Source organism: Pelobates fuscus, chromosome 8, assembly GCF_036172605.1.
Source record: "Pelobates fuscus isolate aPelFus1 chromosome 8, aPelFus1.pri, whole genome shotgun sequence".
NCBI classification, from domain to species: domain Eukaryota; kingdom Metazoa; phylum Chordata; class Amphibia; order Anura; family Pelobatidae; genus Pelobates; species Pelobates fuscus.
The window spans coordinates 46,148,316-46,170,656 of NC_086324.1; the positions used below are offsets into that span (position 1 = coordinate 46,148,316).

Genomic DNA, 22,341 nt, shown 5'->3' on the forward strand with positions numbered 1-22,341 from the left:
GGATAGCCTTATGCCTATCCCACGCATGCACTCTTTTACTGTGTTAACCTCTACCACTTCAGCAGGGCCGGACTGGGAATTAAAAGCAGCCCTGGAAAAAAATATTTACCAGCCCCATAATGCGTCGCGCCAGCATAGTGTGCAGGTACAGAGTTAGAAAAGAGAACTTAAATTTAAAATGATTACTCCATCCAACGTAAAAAAAAGCACTCATAGGCTTCAAAATAAACAAAAGTGCTGATTTATTTTAAGCAGACGTGCCTTTGCATGTAATCAATGTTTCAGTCCAACTACCTTGACATATTAAGAAAAGCTTGGTAATGGGACTGAAATGGTGAATGTATGTAGGGCACAACTGTAAAAAATTGACGTTATCTTGTTTATTTTGGGTGCGCTCTTTACTTTAAATATGTTATTGTGCTGGAGTATGCACCTAGCAACAAGACTCGGACAATATCTGCTCATTACATATGGTACATATTAATGACATTTCTCATATTATGCATATATAAATGTACATTAACATATGTGTAAATATAATAGGCATATATATATATATATATATATATATATATATATAAAACATGAAAAATACCGGCACTCAAGGATTTTCAGCAAATCAAATCTTCATTTATTTCGAAGAAAAGAATCGACGTTTCTTCTGGACAGTGTCCAGATGAAAGCTCCTGTGAGGAGCTGAAGCGTCGATTCTTTTCTTCGAAATAAATGAAGATTTGATTTGCTGAAAATCCTTGAGTGCCGGTATTTTTCATGTTTTGTATTATTCAGCCACCAGAGCACCAGGTATTTTTTTCTTATTGTCATGGTTGGAGTGCAGGGGCTATCTAGATTTATTTATATATATATATATATATATATATATATATATATATATATAAGAAGGACGCAGAGGAGCCGGCTGCCCGCACGGTGCCTGTGGAACGGGGAGGGAGATCGGCTGGCAGTGGAGAGCCTCATGGGGGGGGGGGGGAAGTCTCCCCTCTCCTTCCCAGTCTCTCTCTTCCCCCTCTGCCTCTTTTTCTCCCCCTCCCCTTGTGTGTCTCTCTCCTTTCTCCCTCTGTCTCTTTCTCCCCCATTTCCCTGTGTTTCTCTCTCCCCCACATCTCTCTTCCCTCTGTCTCTCTCTCCTCCACATCTCTCTTCCCTTCTGTCTCTTTCTCCCCCTTTCTCTGTGTGTCTCTCTCTCCCCCACATCTCTCTCCCCCCCTTTCCCTGTGTTTCTCTCTCCCCCATGTCTCTCTCTCTCCCCCTCCCTCTCTCTTCCCCTGTCTCTCTCTCCCCCTTCCTCTCTCTTCCCCTCTGTCTCTCTCTCTCCCCTTCCTCTCTCTTCCCCTCTGTCTCTCTCTCTCCCCTTCCTCTCTCTTCCCCTCTGTCTCTCTCTCCCCTTCCTCTCTCTTCCCCTGTCTCTTTCTCCCCCTTTCCCTGTGTGTCTCTCTCTCCCCCTTCCTCTCTCTCTCCCCCTCTGTCTCTTTCTCCCCCTTTCCCTGTGTGTCTCTCTTTCTCCCCCTTTCCCTGTGTGTCTCTCTCTCTCCCCCTTCCTCTCTCTCTCCCCCTCTGTCTCTTTTTCCTCCCTCCACCATCTTTCTATTGCCCCTTTTTTCCCTCTGTGTCTCTCTCTCCTTCCCCCATCCTTTCCCAGTGCCCCTCTGTTTTATTTCCCCCCTCCCCTCCCATTTACCTGAGAGGAGTCAAGGACTCAAAGGGGCCGGCCGCACTCCACGCTGGAGCCGCCGGACCGGGTGGCAGCCTCGCCGGTCCGGCGGCACTCCTGTCAGGATGTCACTCAGGCAGACTCGCTGAAGGCTGTTGGAGGAGGGAGGAGCATGTCTCTGTACCATGCTCCCTCGCGGTTCCCACAATTCCCTGCACAGGAACCGCGAGGGAGCATGGTACAGAGACATGCTCCTCCCTCCTCCAACAGCCTTCAGCGAGTCTGCATTAGTGAAAGGAGTGCCGCCGGACCGGCGAGGCTGCCACCCGGTCCGGCGGCTCCAGCGTGGAATGCAGCCGCCGACTGGCCGGCCGGCACCCTCAGAGTGTGTGCCACCGGACCGGCCACCCGGTGGCACATACTTGCTCAGAGCAGCCCCCAGGTGCCGCGGCCCACCGGGAAAATTCCCGGTATCCCGGTGGGCCAGTCCGGCCCTGCACTTCAGCTGGAAGGCTATTCCATGCATCCACTACCCTCTCTGTAAATTGTAGTCTTAAAGAGCTGGAGAAGCAAAGACTACATTCTCTATTGTAGACACAAGAGCACCATTACAACAATCATTTTACCGAGTTCTGTCATTCTCAAAAAACATGTTTCAACTGGATAAAACAAACTCTGAAAACTTCTCAAAAACAGTATAAATTAAAAATATTTTACTTGAATACAAAACGGAACAATATTTCAAACAATCCAGAGAGGTTACCTGTCTTGGGCTGTTTAACCTTTTAAAACCACATTTGCAACATACACATCAAAAAACTGTGGACACATTTATTTTACAGTTTGAGCAACAAGGGACATTCAGCATATTATTGAAAGGTTAAAATATTTAATTTTCTAGCCTGCGAAGGATAGACAATTTATCGGATTTTTCAGTTAAAGCCATCAAGTCAAAAAAGTTCATCTTTACAAATCAATTATAAGAACTCTCTCCTTAAAGGGACATTATAGGAACCCAGACCCCTTCATCTCATTGAAGAGGTCTTGGTGCAGTGTCTCTGTCCCCCTTAGGCCTGCAATCTAAAACTATTTTAGAACAACCGCAATGTTTAGATTGCAGTGCTAAGACTGCCTCTAGTGGCTGTCTACTATTCCATCATTCCTAGGGATAGGACACTGATTGGTTAAATCAGTGTCCTCTCTGCAGTGGGTGTGGAAAGCATAAGAAAGAACAATCAGATAAATAAAAGCTAAAGCTTTTGAATTAGACATTTGTCTCAAACATGTCCTTTTAAATTTCTAATTCAGGTGCTTTTTATTCTTCCTAGGCAGTTAAATTTGTTTTTCAGAGGAATAGGACTTCTATGCCCTTGGTCCCCCCCTCCCCCACCCCATGATTTAATGATTCTTTCTTTGTTCCAGAAAAACTAAATGCCGTAAAAAAGGCTGTAGCCCATGGATCAGCGCAGCTAAGAGGAATAGGCCTTGACAGAACCAGGAGGTAGGCATAGCAGCCACAGGAAGTTAGTGACAGCAAGCATGCTGGGTAGGGTGTAGCCATAAGGGGAGTATTTACACCAGCCATTATATGAAGTGCCCATTTTAACTGAACCTAAGCTTACCTGTCAGTTGTGAAAGCTGCCTGTCCTGGAGGGAGAAGGAAGCAGCATGGAGGCAGCATAGAAGAACAGAGCAGTATTGAGGCAGGAGGTAGCATGGAGGTACAGGAGAGGCTGGAGTGAGCTGCTGCTGCATGCTCACTCCCATCAGTCTCAGACAGAACTCCAAGCAAACCACCATCCTGGACACAAAGGTTGTGGCACAAATCGTGGCTGGTGGCTGCAGGAGCAGCTGGGGGGCACCAAGCACGTCTGCTCCCCCCCCCCCCCCCCACGCGGCGACAGAACGGAGGCCGGCAAGGAGAGTGAGGCCGTCCCAGCGGCAGCCCTGGAGTGACATCGGCAGTTCGGCGGCGCAAGAGCCTGTCAGGAGGCGGCAAGGGGACGGCTGAAAACAAGGTCGGAAAGCGGGAGGGAGTTGGAGGGCGGCCGGCGCCGTCTGTTTGACGCGGCGCCGGTCAGGCAAGGTGGCAGGCCATGATGAGGCCGCATAGGAAGAGCGCCCCCTGCCGTAAAGCAGGGGGGTGGGAAAGCACGAAGGACAGCGGAAGCCAGCATGACATGATGGCTGCCGGGCAGGGAGAGCGGCAAGAGGCGTCCTGGTGAGTCTGCCCCTGGTGGCATACCTGAGGGACGGGGGAATGATGCAAGGGGACAGCAGTCTAAAAGCGGTCCGGGTCCTAGGGGTCCAGGTCGGCGGGACACAGACGGAGGCGGCCCTGGATGGGGCCAGGGTCAGGTCAGAGGTGAAGGAAGGGGATAGTGAAAGCAGCAGGCAGAGTCTTCACAGGCGCAGTAGAGCAGCTATGGAGAGGAAGGCCAGCAACCAGGATTAATTAAAGGGGCCACAAGTGGATGAGGCGGCCAGGGAGAGGCCAGGTACTGCAAGCAGAGGGCAGAAGAGAGGACAAGGACGGGTGGAAATGGACGTAAGGGACAGAGGCAAGCGGGAGCCCCCTGGGGGGGCGTTCTCAGGAGCAGGAACACAGGAGGAGCGTCAGCAGGTGTGAGTACGGGAGGGAGTAGCGCAGGGACAATGACAGGCACAGCAGCAGCAGGAGGTCGGATGAGGGATGGAGGAGCAGGTGAGGAGCCCGTCAAGAAGTCGGTGTGGTAGGAGGTGGTCCAGTTCCTGGGAGAGGAGGAGGTCTCAGTGCAGCTCTTCAGCTTCATTTGGCAGGATTTCACTAGGGCAGAGGCGTGACGCCTGCGGCCAGGAAGGTCAGGCAGCAAGAAGGAGCAGAGATTAGGACGACAGAACAGAGCGCAGGGAGGAAGGGCTGGTAAGGCTATATCAGAACAACAGACTACCCAGGTTATCTTCTCCCAGCAGGTCGAGGAGTGTTACTCCTACGAGCTTGAGGCGGGACCAGCGCGGACAGGAGTCAGCATCCACCGGATACTCCAGAGCTTGGCAAGGTGGACGGAAGGACAGCGCAGACAGGGGTTCGGGCGGTGAGTCAATAAACACACCACACTTTTTAAATTGCAAAAATCATTTTAGAGTTATGATCAAGGAAAAAAGGGGCCGTCCCCGCGGTGCGGAAGGGTGGGGTCACCGGAGGGCGGTCGGGAGGCAGAAGTTAGGGCGGTGGTGATGGCGTGCCGGGAAGGGAAGGGGAATACGGTGTACCGGTACCGGGGACATTCGACGGGGCAGGAGAACAGTTAGATGTGTGGCAGTATTACAGGTGCGGCGCGGCGAAATGGGCATGTGTCCATCGCAGGGACATTGGGGGGTCACTTGAAGGCGGAGGATAAGATTTGATTAAGGGGATTTGTAAAAAAAAAAAAATTCCTGTCTCTTGCTTGAGGAGTTCCTTGATTTTAAAAGGGTTAATAGGAAGGAGGCCGGAAAAGAAGAGGAGGGGAAAGGCGGAAGTATCGCAAGATACTGAAGACTTTGGGAATTGGCTTAGGGCTTTTGTATCACGGTGTCAACTGACGCGTCAATAAAGGAAAACCAAAGGCAGGAGGGGTAATCGCCAGGGCTTCAGCTCGGAGCAGCACCGGTGACGATCAGTGCGTTGCTGCTGTGGCTAAGGCAGTAAGCCTCCCATGAAGGCGCTAGTTTTATGGCTGGGATTGTTGGGGGGGGGGTTCGCTATTTCATTCAAAGTTGAGTGGTCACGCGAGGAAGCCCAATTGGGGAGATGGCGGGTCCGTTGCATCCTGCCATTAGCGGATCTGTGGGTGTCTCCGTGAGGGGTGGTCCCCTAGAAAGGGGCAGGCAAATTCCGTCTGAAACAAAACTTATCGCACCCAAAAGGGGCATTGGTAAATGAGGACATCGATGCGGACCTGTTCTGTATCTTTGGCATCATTCGGCCTTGCCGTCGAGTTGGTTCGTGGGAGCGGGATGCGTTTGATTATTGACGACCCTTCCATCTTTTGGGTTGCATGTTTGCAGGTGCCTATTGGTAACCTCTGCTTGCCAAGGGGCAGTTCCATTTCATGTTCCTACTTCGGGAAGTTGGTTCCATCTGGGAGTGGGTGGTGAAAGAGGAATCAGGAAGGGGTTCCTTAGTACATTATCTTGCTGTGTGGGCTCGGCTTGGCCGGGCCATTGTGGACATACCTTACGGTCGCGGGAATCCTACCGCGCATCTTAGCTTAGGCTGGAAATTGTTTCGGTGGTAGGAGAGTGTCAATTGTCTGGGGATCAGTTGACTGCACTTCGGGAGTTCAGGGTGAAGGTTCACAGGTCCAAGAAGGTCACGCTGAGAAATCGCAGTTGTTCATAAGGCAGTTTCAAGTTCGCATGTCAGGTTAGTCGCGAGGAATGGGTCTTGAGCCGTTTCATGGCGAAGGCTACTTGTGGAGCCATTGCGGGTGGTATCGAGTTGTTCACGGATGCCTCTGGGAACATAGATTGCGGGGCATACCTGGAAGGCAGGTGGTGCGCGGAGCGGTGGCAGGAGGCATGAAAGGTAAGTCCTCTTATTCGAAGTTGGCATCTTTTGAGTTATTGCCATTGGGAGTGGCCGTGGCTCTAAAAGGTGAAGGATTAAGGGACGAAAAGTCGTAATTCACGGACAATACGGCGGGGTTCATGCGGTTTACCATCCAGCCAGGTCCTCGGTTCAGGAAGTACGCCAATGGCAGCGATTCGTAATATTGTGCAGGTCGTTTAATATCGGGTGCAGGCACGCCACGTGCCTGGTTGGCGGAAGGTAGGGGCTGGTTACTTGGCTTGCGCACAAAGGGACAAGCTGCGAATGGCGGCCCCAGGGGACGCGGGAGGAGGGACAGGCCGGTCTGGAGGAAATGTGGCAGCTCGAGACGCCATGCTTGGAGGATTGATATGGAATCCTATGGCACCTGGCACGGGGACTGCCTATGTGAAGGTTTGGGATATGTGGGACGAGGCGGTTAGTTTCACTGGGGAATCCCAGTCAAAGGAGGGGCGAAGGGTGTGGTTCCTAAGCCACTTGTTCTTTCAACGTTAGCTCCATCGGCAATGGACAGGAGCATGGTGGCATTGGCGTTAGGGTTCAAACTGACCGATTGTGACGGAATATTGTCACGTCCGTCAGGCATTGCGGGTCTTACGGAGAGGTATGAAATATGTCGGTGCCGGGCGGCTGGTTTCCTTGGGTAACGCAACGCCTGGTGGTGTTACTCTACTTTTGCGGTGAGTTTGTTTGCAGGGGCCTTCTCGGGGGCTTGGAGCAATTCAGATTGGGGAGCTGGTGAGTGCCTTTGAGGCGGGTGTTGGGGGGTTCTACACTCGGTTGTCGATCCTCAGTCGGTTAATGTAATGATTCGGTAGGGTTGTACAAGAACGGATGTGTCTGGTAAAGGAGGTTTGGTAAAGCTATATTCCTTGCCGGGGTCAGGGGTACGCCCGGCGTCAAGCGCATCATGTTACTTGGAGCTTTGCCCGGACATCCCGGGTGGCTTACTGGTAAAAGGGGACGGATCGGCACTGTCACGATTAAATTCCCGCAGTGGTTTGTTCGGAGGGGTTTGACAATGTTGGGTTTGGATCCCGGGCACTTTAAGGCCCATGCTTCCCGGATAATGGCGGCGACTGGGGAGACGTTTAGGCAGGTGGGAGTCAGTACGGTTTAAGTCCTGTTTACGGACGGTCTATTTGGTTTAATGGCTATGGACGTATGGGTTTGTGTTTGGGGCTATGCCTTGTCGCTAATTACTTTAGTTTCAGGTTTGGTGACATGGTTGGTGGGCCACTCTTGCATCTAAGGGGCGCAGAAGGGAGCCGCAGTTCGGGTCAAGCGCAACTGGGCTTTCCTTTGGAATTGGTGGAGCTAGAGTGGTTTTGGTTTTCGGGGGTTTTGGTGGCAAGGCAATAGTGGAGAAAATTTTCCGGAAGGTAACAAGGGGTACTGTCCAGGACATTCTGGTAATCCGCAAGGGCGGGAAGGATATTGGCATGGTCCCGGAAAAGGAATTGAACAGGTGGAGGCAGAGAGAGGTGGACTGGCTATGGGAGCTGGCCACAGGTGTGGTTTGGTCCGAGATGGTTCCTCGGTTACATTGGAGACATACTAGGTACCCGGTCTCGGTGGCGAGGACGAATTAATAAAAAATTGATGGTGGTATTTATCAGATGTGGGGGCGGTGTAACAGTGAGACACAACAAACTGGGAGGCAAGCTCCCTGGGTACTCCAGGGGGGATGGGGTATGTTTTCGGATGTAAGGTGTGATCTGTTTAAATTGGGCCTTCAGGAAGGCATTCAACAGGCCTTATTCCAGTGTGGTGGGGGTCGCTCAGGAGCTTTAGGTGTCAAGTCCTGAGCTGTGGCGGGGAATGGCCTTGTTAAATCGGAGGGTAGATGGAGGAGAAAGTGGGCATCCTGAGGTTTAGTGTGGATTGGGCAGTGTTGCATGTGGTTGGTAGTTTCGAGCCCATCGGTGGCTCCGAACCTGGGGGTGTGGTGGTGTCTTGGTACACCCTACACTGGAACTGGTGGGTAGCGGTGTCTTGGTACACCCCTACAATCGATATGGTGGGTAGCGGTGTCTCGGTACACTCCTACAATTTAACCTGGTGGAAATGTGGTCATATTGGCCGGCCAGTTTCTGTATTAACATGTTATTTAGATTGCTATCTATTGTTATTATTGTGGGGTCATTGCTAGGGGTATGTTATGTATATGGGGGGATGTTAACTTTGATAAGATTTGTTGGCAATGACCCCATTTGTTATTCCTTAATTATTTTATTAATAATTTAATAAAGCTGTGGACTAATTATTTCCAACAGTATAACCTGTGTCTGTGTTTTAATGGGGGTTTGGGTAAGGTTAGCGCATATGCCGGCAAATCCAACTGTGTGCCTGTCATGGAGTTTGAATATCGGTGCAGACTTCCAAGACCACATTCAAAGCCCAAATAAATCTGACCACATTCAAATTCCAAAATTAAAATATTGAAAGGAGCTGCAACACAAAACTGATATTTAAAAGTGACATTTTATTCCACCATCAACAGAATGAACCTGGCAAAATGTCATCCTGATAAGATCTTTCTTCTCATCATTGACATGAAATTGATTCCTCCAATTTTCCTTTTATAAGTCACCTGAGTAAATTTCTCTGTCGCTCGGTTTGTTTTGTTATTTCCCTATAATAATATCTCCGATTTTTAGCATCATGTTCCCTTTTCTGTGCGTCATCATTAAAATCCTTACAGAATGTTTTTTTCTTTCTGATCCTTAAAGTAGCGCTCCCAACCCTTTCATTATTTTCTTTTATTTTTCTCATTAAAACTTTAAGATCTTCATTACCTTCAAAGGAGTTCAGTTTGGGCTGTATCAGTTTTATTATTATCGAATTATGATAATATTCATCATCTCAGTTGAAAATAAAGGAATCTAAAGGCGTATTGTGAATATGGATACATTTTCCTATAAAAAAAATTAGAGATCTTTTAAATCAAACATTCTTCTTACGTTACTTTAAACATATCATAAACTGGGTTTATTTCACAATAAAGGTTAGTTTAGACTGTTAAATGAAGCAAATTAATTGCATAGGAGAGCTCCAGAAGAGATCTGACTGCTATTCTGGTGTTGAGAAGGAATATTTTGTTGCAAAATTGCAAAGAGCTCCAAACCGAGTTTTTTGCCTATTTTTTTGGATCAACAGCAGAAACATATCTGAAAAAGGCTGAACTTGACAGATACAAGTCTTTTTTCAGCCTAAATAACATGCATATATTGATCATAGCTGAGACTGCAGTGATTATTTCAGCCTGAGCAGAACGTTCTCACACTATGTGAGGACTTCCAGCGTCGCCAAAATCCCAATTGGAAAGCATTGAATAGGGCTTTCCTATGGGAAGGTCTAATGTGCGTGCGCGGCCATTGCCGCGCACGCGCATTAGGCCTCTCTCGCCGGCTGACGTCAGAGGGGGAGGAGACCAGCGCCAAGGGACATCGCGCTAACCCCTTCAGCAACTTGGGATAGGGAGTGGGAGGGAGGGGGGTCCTGCAGTGCCAGGAAAACTAATATGTTTTCCTGGCACTGGAGATTCCCTTTAACATTGTATTGACTATCCACTGACTTCAGGTAGAAGGAGTTTTCAATCACATTTCCCCCCCACCATAACTCTTGGTTTGTGCTCTCTCTCTCTCTCTCTCTCTCTCTCCCCTTTCTCCCTAAAAATAAAAGTATTAGCATAGCTATTTTATTTTTTTTTGAGAGATTGGTATCCATTTTTTTGCAACACTTTGGACAGATTACAAAATATTGGCATGTATTCAGAAATCCATTTTGACACAAATAAAAGATAAATAAAAATAGTGAGAGATCCTGTTAATGGAATTTAGTAAGGTATCTGCTTGCTTTTGTAGCAATGCAGCTTTGTAAAATGCAAACGGAATGTGATAAGAATGTCGGTGTGTGAGCATATTGCAGTAGTACAGTTACACTAAACTATTGCATTATTGAATGATATTGACCACTCTCTCACTTCTCCCCCAAGTGTTAGATTGTGTGAATAAAGACTCTAATTTAGCCTCTTTCATTCATTTATAGGTGCAACAATGTTTAAATAAAAAAACCAAACACATTTTTCTAAGGCACAAAACACCGTTATTGAAAAAAAGAGAAGAAAAGAAAAAAAGCGAATGAGGCTGTATAGGATAAATATTTTGTTTGCATTGTTTGGAATGCAAAGTTAAAGTAAAATTAAATATATATAAATATACACACACACTCGATTTTGGTATTGAAGTGGTTTACCGCCGGACAATGTGAGCATTGTATGTATATCTATCAAGAAAATAATACCGCTCTAATAATTTACTTAATAACAAAATATTGTGTTAGCAAATTGTACATACAGACCTCAGTTCACACTTACATTAAAGATGGGCATCGTATAACACACTTTTCGTGTTCTTAGAACACAGAGGTCCCTCTAGTGGCTGACTGGTAGTCAGCCACTAGAGGAGGACGTAACCCTGTAAGGTTAATATTGCAGTTTATGAAAACTGCAATAATTACACTTGCAGGGTTAAAGGTAGTGGGAGTTGGCACCCAGACCACTCCAATGGGCAGAAGTGGTCTGGGTGCCTGGAGTGTCCCTTTAAACACAGATCTGCACACTAGTCAAGCCATAAGACTTGCTTTCCCCACACAATGTTTCCCCAACACAACTCTCTTGGTTTATGCTCCGCAAGTAACGTCAAGCCTCACTAGCAAGCCAGTAACCAACCATTAACAATGAAACAGCTGTCCATGAGTGGTTCACTGGCTCTGCATCTCTTCCCGATGTTTCAAAGCTGTTGTATACCACAAACACAAACTCAAAAGAATCCATGTATAAAAAGGAATAACAAAGCAAAAATGTGATTCTTTGTTGAAAGGGATATGCCAGTCTGGAGATGACTCTTATTTTATACTGCCTTTACACAAATAACATATTTAAAACTATACAATACTGTACAAAAAAGTAAAAATAAAAAGATGCATTCAAAGTTAAAGCACATGCTGCAAACCCCAACATGAATAGCTTCCTGCTATGAGATCTACAAAGTGTCTGACAGTTTTTCTTCCTTTTCAGTTTTTTTAAATTATTCTAGGCAAGCCCCACAATACACTTTCCAGCTTAGGTTTTGGTTTATATAGATAAATTCCATTCATCAGATAAGATAAACTGCTGCCTGACATCTCTATTCATTGTAAGAGATGGAAACTTGTATAGAATATCCTTGCAAACACTGTGTCAATAAACATACATAGAGGTCACCTTCTAGGGCATAAAATAGGTTTCAACCAAACACTGTTTGTACCACTTGTGTTGCTCAAAGGAACAGCTCCATTTACACAATACAGTAAAACGTAAAGGATACTGAATGTGCTATATGGTGTGCTGATAAAATGGTATATCCTCAGCAATGACTCTAACATAGCTAAACAGGGTTACCCAACCATCCAACAAGTTACCCCTGCAACATTGTATTAACAGTAATACAGTTGTGCCAAAGCTTCTATATAATCTGTGAAAGGAAAACATGGCTGCCCTTAATAAATGGTGTTAAACACTAGTTACAAAATCATGTATTAGATATAAACCAGTTGTTGTTTTCAGGTTTAGTAGCCCACTGAGACCCCTCTACAGCAGTCAAGGTAGGTCTAGGATTTGTAAGCAACATTTTGCTCTGCCCCAAACCAGAGCCACCCTTCCAAAATAAAATGTTATTTTGTTGTTTTTTCGACATTTATTTTTTTCTGGGCTGACTTAATCTAGCATGGAGTCATGTGACACGTGGAAAAACCACTAATAGGTTAAAAAGTGTGACTGTCATTTCAGTTTAATCAATCGTTTCTTCAGTGTTTCTTCTTGTTCAATAAAATGATTCTGCTACAGTCTCTAGCGACACACAGACTGCACTGCAATAAAATCCCTCCTCTTCAACTTGTCAACGCAACTTGCCGAGACATTTTGCATGTCTTTGTTATGTAACATCAAAATATGATATTGACATACCACAAGTGGGTTACAATGGTCACCTGAGAACATTACAAGTATCAGAGAGAAATTGCAGTAAATAAAATAATAGACACCTTAAAGCATTAACAGAAGCATACGGTCGTGACAGCCAGCAAAATAATTCAGAATCAACGGCAAGAAGTGGTAGATTTTTGTAATTTTTCCACCAGTGGGGCAAACGTCCCAAAAGGCTACGACTTTAAAAAATGAATGATGTAAAATGGAAGCAGGCGTTAAAATACATGAACATGAACAATTCCGATTTGTCTAATTATTTGCAAGGTATCAACAAATTCTGCAGAGCTGTTCCTTGGTCCAGCTTGTCCTGTTACAAAGAAGTTTTTGTCACAGGACAAATTGGGAATAGAACGACAAAAGGTACTGAGAATCCTGTTTAAATGAGCTTAAGTGCAAGTCCAAGAGTTACGGAATATTTACAACTTCTGCACAGATTACAAGGAAGTGGGGTGTGGATATGGAGCTATTTCTGTTAATGAATTTAGTTTCATGATATTTGTGGATGTATGTTTTGGTCAGCCTTAGTATGCAGACAAACAGCAGTTCTGGGGTAAATTTTTATATCTTATTTTATTATTTTCTCACCCTTCCTGGGTGGTATTTATTCCTCGGGTCCTCTACCAGAGGCCTGGGAGTCTGAGGGTTCTGCACAATATCTTAGCTGCTACCAGAATTGAACTCTTCTGGACTGCGATCTCAGATGTCCCACCTGGAATCTGTTGGAGCCACTCCCCCAACTTGGGAGTCACAGCCCCTAGGGCTCCTGGGACTACTACTGCCTTTACCTTCCACATCCTTTCTAGCTCTTCTTTCAGGCCTTGGTATTTCTCCACCTTCTCATATTCCTTCTTCCTGATGTTTATATATATATATATTTATTCATGTTGATTGGTCCTTATATAGTACTTTGCACCTGAGAACATCTGGTTTTGCCTTGAGAAATATTGCTCATAGTGTTCTTGAGATCATGCATAGCAGTGTATATCAAACCTAGCAAGCTTATATTACTTAACAACCAGTCACACCACCGTGCACTATTGAAGTCCAACAGCCTCGTAACTAGTCCACTTCCTTTTTTACCACTGATCTCATTTGCATATAAAAATCACATGTAATTTAAAACATATTGCCCATAATGTTTCTTGAGTAGTTCTGGATTTGGCTTATTGTGTCAACAAGTCACCCCAGGCCCCTCAACACCAAGAAATGTTATTGCCTGCTGTCTAGCTTACTTGGACCATTTCTGCTTCATGTTGTCTGTGGAAACCTTTCACTTTGAGAGGAAGTATGGACACTGTCTGGAGAAGCTGTACTGCATCATGGGTGGGCATTGAATATTGCTAATTCACTTTGTACTGTGCCTTGCCTGTACGCTTTGATATTTTTTAACTTGGTAATGTCACCTAGATTTTCTAATGTTGGTTTATATTTTGGAACTTTTTTATCCTGCCCTACATGCAGGGCCGGCGCTACCTGTAAGGTGACCTAGGCAGCCGCCTAGGGCGCACCTTAGCCGGGGGCGCCAGATCCCTGCGCCCGGATTCACCGGTGCCTCAGGCGGCACAGCACTGCTGTATGGAGGGCGGCCAGATTTGAGTGACCGGCAGCACTTCCTGTCAGTCCGCCGGCGGCCGGGTACAGGAAACAGAAGTTCCTGTCCCACGTTCCGCGCCGCCTGGCCACGCTACATAGGCAGGAGGGAAGAGGAGGATAAGGACTACTGGGGGGAGGGGAGGGGAGGGAGTAAGGACCACTTGGGGGGTAGTAAGGACAACTGAAGGGGAGGTGTAAGGACCACTAGGGGAGGGAGGGAGGGGGGGAGTAAGGACCACTGGGGGAGGGGGGGAGTAAGGACCACTAGGGGAGGGAGGGGGGGTAGTAAGGACCACTGGGGGGAGGGTGGGGAGTAAGGACCACTCGGGGAGGGGGGAGTAAGGAACACTGGGGGAGGGGGGTGGGGAGTAAGGAACACTGGGGGAGGTGGGGTAAGGACCACAAAGCGGTTTGCCAGAGGAAGGACCATTAAAGGGGGTGAGAGGGGAAGGACCACCAAAGGGGGGAGGGAGGACCACTGAGGGAGGAGGGGGGAGGTCCACTAAGGGGTTTGGGAGAGGGAGGACCACTAAGGGGGGAAGGACCACCAAAGGGGGGTAAGGAGGGAGGACCACTAAGGAGAGGGGAGGAGGGTAAGGACCACTAAGGGGGGGAAGAGGATAATGACCACTGAGGGGAGGGAGATTACCACTAAGGGGGTGGGGGGAGGAGGGGAAGGTCTACTAAGGGGTTTGGGAGAGGGAGGACCACTAAGGGGGGGGAAGAGGGGAAGGACCACCAAAGGAGGGTAAGGACCACTAAGGAGAATGGAGGACCACTAAGGGGGGAGGGAAGGGGAAGAGAGGAAGGACCACCAAAGGAGGGAAGGAGTGGAAGGACCACTAAGGAGGGAGGACCGCTAAGTAGAGGGGAGGAGGGGAAGAACCACTAAGAGGGGGGTGGGTAAGGAACACTGAGGGGGGAAAGATGGTAAAGACCACTAAGGGGGGGTACACAAATTGGTATACATTCTATAAAAATACACACACATTATATCCTCTACAATAAAAACATCCCCTACACACATACACTCCACTCCCTGTGAGAGAACTCATGGGTGGCCATGTAGGTGGATTTATCGGTGGGCATTGTAGGCATAGTCACGGTCAGGCCCTGGGGGCCCAGACCTTGAACTGTGTAAGGGGTCCCCAAAAATGGAGCTGCTTCATGTTTGTTAATTATTGTGAGCACTGTTACAAACAGTCTCCAGAGAGCCTCTTCTACACCAGACCTGTGGAGCCAAGCTGAGCCCATCATCAGCATCTTGTCATCATCTGGTGGTAAGAAGGCAATCCAATATATTATTAGTGGCACTAATCTCTATTTTACATCACATTAAAGGGCCACTATAGTCACCAGAACCACTATAGCTTAATGTAGTGGTTCTGCTGTCTATAGCCTGTCCCTGCAGGACTTTTAATGTAAACACACTGTCTTTTCAGATATATGGGCGGGGCATTGTGATGTCACATGGTAGGCAGGACATATGGGGGGGGCAAATTTTTTTTTCCCTAGGGCCGACAAAATCCTTGCACCGGCCCAGCCTACATGAGTATCTTATGTTTGAATAACCCGCTTCCCACCTTGGTCAAGGGTTATCCAACTAGGAGCTGCATCTATTTTTTACACTTACTTTTCTCTAGTGTAATTAAATGTTTCTAATTTTTAAAGAAAATGATTATGTTCTCTTAATATATATGGCTCTGTTAAATGGGCACAATGACAGTCTGCTCCCCAGTTTTTAAGTTAGTGTTTTATATATATAGGATGTTGTATTTGTGAGCAGCTATGTCATCTATACCTAGATGATCTAGGTATGTGTGTGTCTCATTATGTCTGAGCTGCCGTAATTTACCTTGTTTGTTAAACGTTTAATTTTTGTGTTTGTTTCTATTGTCAAAATAAATTCTAAATTACCAATAGCAAAAAGTGCTGCCTTGTCCCTGTATGCCATGGGGACATGGCTAGAAACTGCCCCACAGATAGTTATCACAGCCATTCAATTATGAATGGAGGAGTTTAAGTGTTTGTGTTTTTCACAAATGTTTTATCATAAAAATACACTGATCAGCCACAACATTAAAACCATTGACAGGTGAAGTAAAAAAACATTGATTATATCATTACAATGGCACCTGTCAAGGGGTGGGATATATTAGGCAGCAAGTGAACAGTCAGTTCTTGAATTTCATATGCTTGAAGTGGGAAAAATGGGCAAGTGAAAAGATCTAAGTGACTTTGACAAGGGTCCTAGTGATGGCTAGACATCCAAAATGGCAATTCTTGTGGGGTGTTCCCATGAGTATGCAGTGGTTAATACCTACCAAAAGTGGTGCAAGGAAGGACAACCAATGAACTGGCATCAGGGTTGTAGGCCCCAAAGCTCATTGATGCACATGGGGAGCAAAAGCTATCTCATCTGGTCTGATCACACAGAAGAGTTACTGTAGCTCAAATTACTGAAAATCATAATGCTGTCCATTATAGAAAGGTATCAGAACACACAGTGCATCACAGTTTGTTGCGTATGAGGCTGTGTAGCCAAAGACTGGCCAGAGTGTCCATGATGACCCTCGTCCCATGATGACACCTGTTTCTTCAATGGGGACATGAGCATCACAACTGGACCATGGACAAAGGTTTCCTTGTCTGATGAATCATGTTTTCTTTTACAGGTGAATGGTTGAGTACATGTGCATCGTTTTCCTGGCAGCAGGATGCGCTGTGGGAAGAAGTCATGCCAGCAAAGGCAGTGTTATGCTCTGGGCAATGTCGGGTTCTGGCATTCATGTGAATGTTACTTTCCCACGTACCACCTACCTAGAGATTGTTGCAGGCCATGTACACCCTTTCATCCCAGTCGTGTTCCTTGCTGGCAGGGGACTCTTCAGCAGGATAATCCCCCACTGCAAAAAAATTTCAGGAATGGTGCCATGGCCATGTCAAGGAACATGACAAAGAGTTCGAGGTACAAATGCAATATATAGGATTTGTCCAGCTAGGGGAAACACAAACAATGCAACATCATCCAACACTGTGTAGTCAAATATTGGTGTAAATCTTCTCAATTCTTGGATTTTATTGATGTCATTCTCGTTCATGAAAAAAAGGTAAACTGCAGCCGAATAAATAAATAAAATAAATAAAGCACACAATGCAAAATGTATTTACTTACACAGAAGTAAACAATAGCAGGTGAAACTGGTATCAAGAGATTCACAGGCTAAGTCCAAGTCCTACGCGGTTAGTCCCTGTTAGGGACTTCCTCTGGGACAGTTTCTCAGTTGAAGACAGAATACCAAATACAAAGTGCATTGACTCTAAAGTGTGAGTGGCCAATTGGCACGTCATATACACCAATATTTGACTACACAGTGTTGCACAATGTTGTATTGTTCTTGTTTCCCCTAGCTGGACAAACCCTATATATTGCATTTGTACTGATTGAAGATTTGAGAAAATCTTCGGGTGACTCCATTGCTAGAAGGGAAGTTGAGTGTTTAAATATATGCACTTTAGCTCACTTAAGCACTTTATTATTTTTTTTAAGGAGGAACTGTGCAATTACATAGATATGCACTTTTTTTCATCCAAGCACTTTTATTGTGTGATATTGTGAAAGACACTGTTTGGTTGTAAAGAGTTCAAGGTGTTGCCTTAGACTCTAAATTCCCCAGATCTCAATCCAATTAAGCATCTGTGGAATGTGCTTGAACAATGAACACGATCCATGCAGGACCCACCTCGCATCTTGCAGGACTTAAAGAATCTGCTGCTAATGTCTTGGTGCCAGATACCAGTGGGCATATTCAATGGCCTTGTAGAGTCCATGCCTCGATGCATCAGAGTTGTTTTGGACGCACAAGTGGGACCTACATTATCAGGCAGGCAGATGGTTTTAATGTTGTGGCTGATCAGTGTACATAAACTTACTATTCCAATTATAGAAGATTAAAGAAAGTCCTAAGGTGTTAATATTGTAGATATTTGTCTCACAGAAAAATATACCAGACCAATGTAGCACGCCCTTAAACTAGATGATGTCTTGCTTTATATGTACTATAAAATAATAGCAGAAAAAAAAACATAGTGAAGATCCTCTGTTGGAATAGTACAATGTGATATTAGAGTATATAGTAGAAAACTCACACGTAACAGAGCCCTTTGAAATTCTGAAAACAAAATAATAATAATTGTTATTTAGTGTTTGATGTATTTTGTTGTTTTGTTTTGTTCCACAGCTCATGGGTATTTTAAAAACCGATACCGGGAAATGTTACTGGAATGATGAGCTCTTCATTAAACTCTGAATTATTGTGAATTGAAATACAAATTGCAAAATTCAGGCTAAAATTGCTGAGCAGAGAAAATTCTCCAACTCACTTAAGTCACAACTTTAATATTTTATCCTTAATTTTGCCATTCAGATTTTAAATTCAGAGTTTAGTGAATAAACCCTTAAGGCAATAACGTTATCATCATCTTTCCTGACTGACTTATTCGCTAAACATCAATGTGCTACACAATCGAAATATAAGCAAACAAGAGAATCCCGTCTTAAACAAACTGAGTTGGCTTCCTAAATCTAACCTAAAATAGCCCAGGTGTACAGTTTCGAAAATACAATTTTTGCCTAATTTTTTGTTTCCCAACTCTACCAAAAACTCACTGAGAAAATCCCTTATTACCACAGTTGGCAAGACACTTTAAATTTACAATACTATAAATATGCACAAATATACCATTATGATGCTTTTGTAAAATATAGATTTTTTTTTTCAAATTTGTTTTGCTTTTTAGTTATTTTTCAAGAATTCAATATGTGCTGATAAATATAATTTTATTTATTTATTTCAAAATTATAAAGTTTCTAATTCCCTAATCCCTAAGAGCACTATCTGCAATTGCATATATATATTTTTTTATATCAATAATAACTACTTTGGGGGGTTTTTATGTGCAAAGGTCTACTTTCATCTTTTCATCATAGAAAATGATGTACTAGAACATTTTGCAGAACATGCTGAGACAACATTGCATGCTTCACTGAATAGTTTACAGGAGACTCAAGAACACTTTGGTTGTACTGCAACCCCTAAGCACATGACACCTCAATTTAGGCATAAGCACTGAAGTGCCACTAGGAACTGTATAAGGTCAATGGTGATAAATGCATCTAATCTTTTCAATTCAGCTATACAGTACTTGAAACAAGAAAGTATAACAACAATAGACACAATTGCCAGTTCATGTTAATGATTCAGCACAGGGTAATTTATGTAGTAAATATTTGTACTGAAAAACTCAAGTGCCTTTAGCAGCTCATCATGCTACAAACTAATTTGCTACTGCCCCATCTTAGCACTGAAATAGTTAAATGTTGGAAATTCTCTATTTTATTCTAAAGTCTATGGAGCTTTTGGTAAATATTCAAAAGCATCCATGAACATGTTCCATGATTGCCTGTATATGTATTTTTTTTTTTGTAATATTATTATTCTTACAATTCTAACATAAACCACTAGCATGCCAGTTGGTCATATGGCACAGAACAAAATTTATGTTTGGGTTTGTTTTTTTCTATTTGTTTTTTTGGGGGGTTAAATGGAAAGAATAGGAATTTAAATTCCATGTCCCTTTTTATCCTGTTATATAACAATGGTCTGTGAGTTCAAGTCATAGATCTGTTAATACTTTGAGAATCATAAGTGGCTGCAATATATTGCTCTGACTTCTACTATTTAAAGGGTTAAATGGAAATTAAAAATTAAATATATATATATATCTCAAGTGCACACCATAATCCCCAAATATATATATTGGGGATATTTTTCTCATTCACACAGCACCAAGTAACCTTCCATTAAACTGACTTATAGACATTGCCCTAATTGGATTTTTTTTTTTAGAAGACAGATTCCAGAGAGCTCTGTTCTAAATTAGACTGTCTCAGTCAATGGAATAAAACATGTGAATAAGCACACATTATTAACAGTAGAAGGATGCATCTTTGTTTGTGTTTCAGACATTAAGGTTATGGATTTCTGCATTTAATTTTAAAACTGTAAAAATATATAGATTGTACATTTTAACCATAGCTTTGCTGCAGGGTCAAGCAATTAAGTGCATAGATGTCAGGTTAGATGTAGATGTCAGCAATAGAAGGATTTTAATGGAGTTGTGCAGCCTTGGCCCCCCAGCTGTTGTTGGACTGCATTCTCACACAATGCCATAACAGCCATTTATTGGACCTATAACAAAACAATAGCTGTTGGTCAAAAGTTGGACACCCCTGGGTTATATGATTGGCATATAGTCACTGGAACACAGTTAGCCAAGGGTTATATCAGCTAGCCCATGACTGGGTTTCATGCAATTGTCCCATCATTCTAAATAATTTGAGTAACCAGGTCACACCACTACAGCTTGTAGTTCAGAAGGGTCTTCAAAGGTCATTGAGGCTTTTCATCAAACACAAAGAACAGACATGCACTATCTGTCCAAGCTCCAGCCCCAAGACACCAAGCTTGCAAAAAAAAAGTATCAGGTGAGAATGGACCTACCTGGTAGGCATCAGAGATGTTTACTGTCTCTCCATGCTCGGCAACATAACCGATTATGCCCTTTCCCCAAGGAACCTGGACCTCATTAGAGTTATCCATCCTGCAGGAAGGGAGCAGTGTGGTACCAGCATGGACATCAAAGAACTTTGACACCAAACTCTTCTTATTTGCTGATCCTTCCACCAAGAACAAGGAACAGCGGTCTGCATCCACCATGATGCACACAAAGATGAGGATCTTGTAGCACAGGCTGGTGAGGTTGAGTTCATTAGAGATATCTTTGACCAGTTCCAAGAAAAATGCCCTCTCATTGTTCTCCTTCAGGTAGTACTTGTAGTCTATAGCAGTGGATGGATATTGGGGGATGCTCACCCTAGACTCCAACAGGGCACTGAGTATGTGGGCAGTAGTGGGTGGGAGAGAACTTGCCTTCCTCAGTAAAGCTCTCCTCCTCATGCTAGTGAGGGGTTCCTGAGCTCTGGAGTTCACATGCTCATCATAGGTCCTGTTGACATTGATAGCTTTGGACCTAGCAAAACTTTTCCTCAGTTCCTTCTGTGATGCCCTCCTCTGCAGCCCATCCCCACGACCACCCCAGCAATCCTTACTCTTGTCATCACTGCTCGAGTTGGAAGGCGTTTTGGACAGCTGGTTCCTCTTCAGCCACTTCTCCACCATGCAATATTTTCCTTTCCTGATCAGGTAGTCCTCAAAAAGATCTGGGTGTTTGTCCAGAAAACTTTCCACTTTGGAAAAGTCCAATGCTGGCTCTGACATCTCTGCAAAAAAAAGATCTCCTTTTCCTCCACCTTTCCAAGAGTCTGTCTCAGGTCCCAGCACCTTCCTCAAGTTTGAAGAAGCATGGTGGGTTTACAATCCCTATAGACCCTCTCTAAACCTGCTCGTCAAGACACCAAGTCGCAGGGGATTCCCTTACTACTCCAATTCAGCAATATCCTGATTTAACAGAAAATATAAAGAGAAATGCAATGTTCAGGGTTGGGCTGTAATTATCCTCTCATGCCTCTTAAATAAGTGAAACCAGTGTTTTGGGCACCCCCCACCTCCACTTCTTCTGTCCAGTGATGCTGCAGCTGAAGAATGATGATAAGCCTGAGCTTGCAATGATGTACTAAAGCTACCCAGCGCTGCCTTAGCTGTCACCAGGCTGCTATAGGAACCTCCCAGTGACGCAGATACCACTAGGTGGAGCAATGCTCAGGATGGGGTTAATCTTAACCCTTTGGTAGCACCTTGGACTCTGCTGCACCAGAAAGATACACTGTGTCATTAACTCTTCCAGAACCGAGGTGAACTCAATTGTTTCAGATGCAGACTGGTGTCTGTGCTGCACAGACCCACAGATCAGGTTTACACAATGACTTATATTGATACATTGTTTCTTATTCTAGAACTTGTTATGAACGGAATGCATTTAGAGCAAGAAGATCACAATTAGTACTGGCTTTGAATACAATGAAATGTTACTACTGTTATTTATATTTATTCATTTTCTGTTGTTTTTATTGAAAGCAGAAATCTCCCCCCTTCACAGAACGAATTACAATAGTTTTACCCAGTATTTGTGTGTAATTGGGCATGTGTACAATGTCAGTGTCTAGAAATAGTTTTATAAATATCTTTATCCTGACAATTGAAATTATTGTTTTTATTTAACCCACAGTGCATTTTGTAGTATTGCAGTAACATTGCATCAATAATACAGATAATAATTATATATGCAGTATAATCTGGTCCACTGCCAGTTTATTTTATGAGTTTATTGCTTTATCTTAACAAGTAAATATGAACACTGTATTCATAATGATTGGAATAATAACAGATTTGTCATCTGAGCATATTATAAATATTCTGATTTCAGAATTAATATTACAGGTGTATTCAATATTTT

General features: G+C 44.4%; 1 protein-coding gene across 1 annotated transcript in view; it reads right to left on the reverse strand.

Annotated features, from left to right (window-relative positions):
- The window catches only part of PDE11A (phosphodiesterase 11A), a 443,044-nt gene extending 421,518 nt beyond the window's left edge, over positions 1 to 21,526 (reverse strand). The window contains exon 1 of the mRNA XM_063429778.1: positions 20,430 to 21,526. Within this exon, the coding sequence (XP_063285848.1) occupies positions 20,430 to 21,206 (777 nt within the window). The 5' untranslated portion in view covers positions 21,207 to 21,526. The remainder of the gene's footprint in view (positions 1 to 20,429) is intronic.
- Positions 21,527 to 22,341: the final 815 nt, after the last annotated feature.